The sequence below is a fragment of the Aspergillus nidulans genome, chromosome VII (genome assembly GCF_000011425.1).
Source record: "Aspergillus nidulans FGSC A4 chromosome VII".
Taxonomy (NCBI): domain Eukaryota; kingdom Fungi; phylum Ascomycota; class Eurotiomycetes; order Eurotiales; family Aspergillaceae; genus Aspergillus; species Aspergillus nidulans.
In genome coordinates this window covers 2,913,437-2,915,043 of record NC_066263.1, presented here as the reverse complement: position 1 = coordinate 2,915,043, position 1,607 = coordinate 2,913,437, and the positions used below count along the sequence as shown (strand labels likewise).

Sequence of the window (1,607 nt, the reverse complement as noted above, 5' to 3'; positions counted from 1 at the left end):
CTGTGAAAGGCTTGGAAGCTTGATTTAGCAACCGACTGTTGAGCAGATACTGAGTAATGTAAATGATTCACCAAGTCATCATCCTCGTATGAACATAGTACATAGTCGAGTTGATACCTCGGTATGTCCCTTGAGTTCTGGACAAGATAGTCACAAGTCTGACGTTGAGGGGATGTTATATGAGTTCCTGAATTATAGGATAAATTATAAGATTTTCGGTGGAGTCGTTGCGTGAGCTCAGAGACTGTGGTAGGTACGCAGGACGGCATTTTTTTCTTTCTTCCCACTTTAATCCTAATAACTCAAGCACTCGTCTTTGTTTACAGCCGTCTTCGCGCTGGAGCCAGAAAGACCTTGTTTCAGTTGGGCTCCTATATGCGTGGTGTTGGCCGAGTTTGGGACCTAGTAGCTGGTACAGGGTTGCCCTGGAATTCTCAGACCGTGAAAGGGATGTATGGCATATATCTCATGCACAAAAGGGCCAGAGGAAGAATCAGAGACTTGTTGACTTTCGTATGGACAGGTAACTTGACGATACATGCGTTTAGTTATACCCACATATGTCGTAGATAAGCCCAACTTTCGATGCAAAAATGGTCCAGGGACGAGTTACCTTGCTAAAGGTAAAGCCTCTAGCTGACCACTCGCAGGCTTTCTCGAGTACATCTTGCGGTAGCGGTAAGTATGAGACCAGCATTGCCACTAAAAGAACTCTTGTAATCAGACAACGGCAATATTCATTAGCTCAAGGGCAACTTGGACAACACACTTTCTGGGTTTTGGCACTCACGGAGTGCTCGTCTTCCCCTCCCTGGAGCATCTCTGCCGATTCAATCGGACTGGTACTTCTATCAGTGCTTGTATTTATCTATCTGAGACATTTGATCACTGTCTTGCGAAGCAGCTGAAAGCGGTTGTGGAGATCATAGGTGAGGTAAAACCTGATGAACGACGATACTGCACTGTCGGTGGAGCGAAGTTTCTTGCAATATGAGGGGATAAAGAAAGAGTACCGAAATGTCTCGGCAAGAAAGTCCGTTTCAGATGAGCCTTTGGATATATCGTAGATGGAGGAAGAGAATCTCTGTCTAGCCTTGAACGCGGTAGGTGCAATATGTTCAAGGCAAATCCTCCGCTCCCATACTGATTGTTTGATCAGCTGTATAATGTAATGGAATGACTTTTCAAGATGGGTTTGGTCTTGCGACGATAATTCTTTTTCTGGAATAGAGTAGAGGCTGCTTCATTATTTGCGATGTGGGTTTGTGAGATATGACATTTTGGTGCCAAATACTACAAGTCCTGTCAGTGGTATCTAAGACTTTGCATCAACATAACGGTGAAGTTCGACGCTTAGTCGTAGATGCTTCGACTCGACTGCTCAAAAGTCTTCTCTTGAACAAAGCCCGCAAAAGACGTAGTCTTTTCGCAGAACATCCGAGCAAGGCTGAAATAAGGTTGGAAGAGGCGCCTCAGAAGTTGAAAAATGGTCTAAACTTGAGACCCGGTCGCCGCGCAGCCGTGAGCCTGGGCCCTTGAAATTGCTCGGCTGGATTCAACGGGAATATATAGAATCCATATCTTCTGTGCCACAAGGCGATCGTAGG

At 45.4% G+C, this 1,607-nt stretch overlaps 1 protein-coding gene across 1 annotated transcript, besides 1 other annotated feature; it reads left to right on the top strand.

Moving 5' to 3' along the window:
- Positions 1-1,607: part of a sequence feature (contig 1.32 1..435990(1)) that runs on past both edges of the window.
- On the top strand, positions 594-876 carry ANIA_11328 (uncharacterized protein; the record flags this gene model as incomplete). The annotated part of the gene is made up of 2 exons (XM_050612971.1): positions 594-623; positions 745-876. 2 exons carry the CDS (start codon positions 594-596, stop codon positions 874-876), a joined length of 162 nt encoding a protein of 53 aa, XP_050468818.1.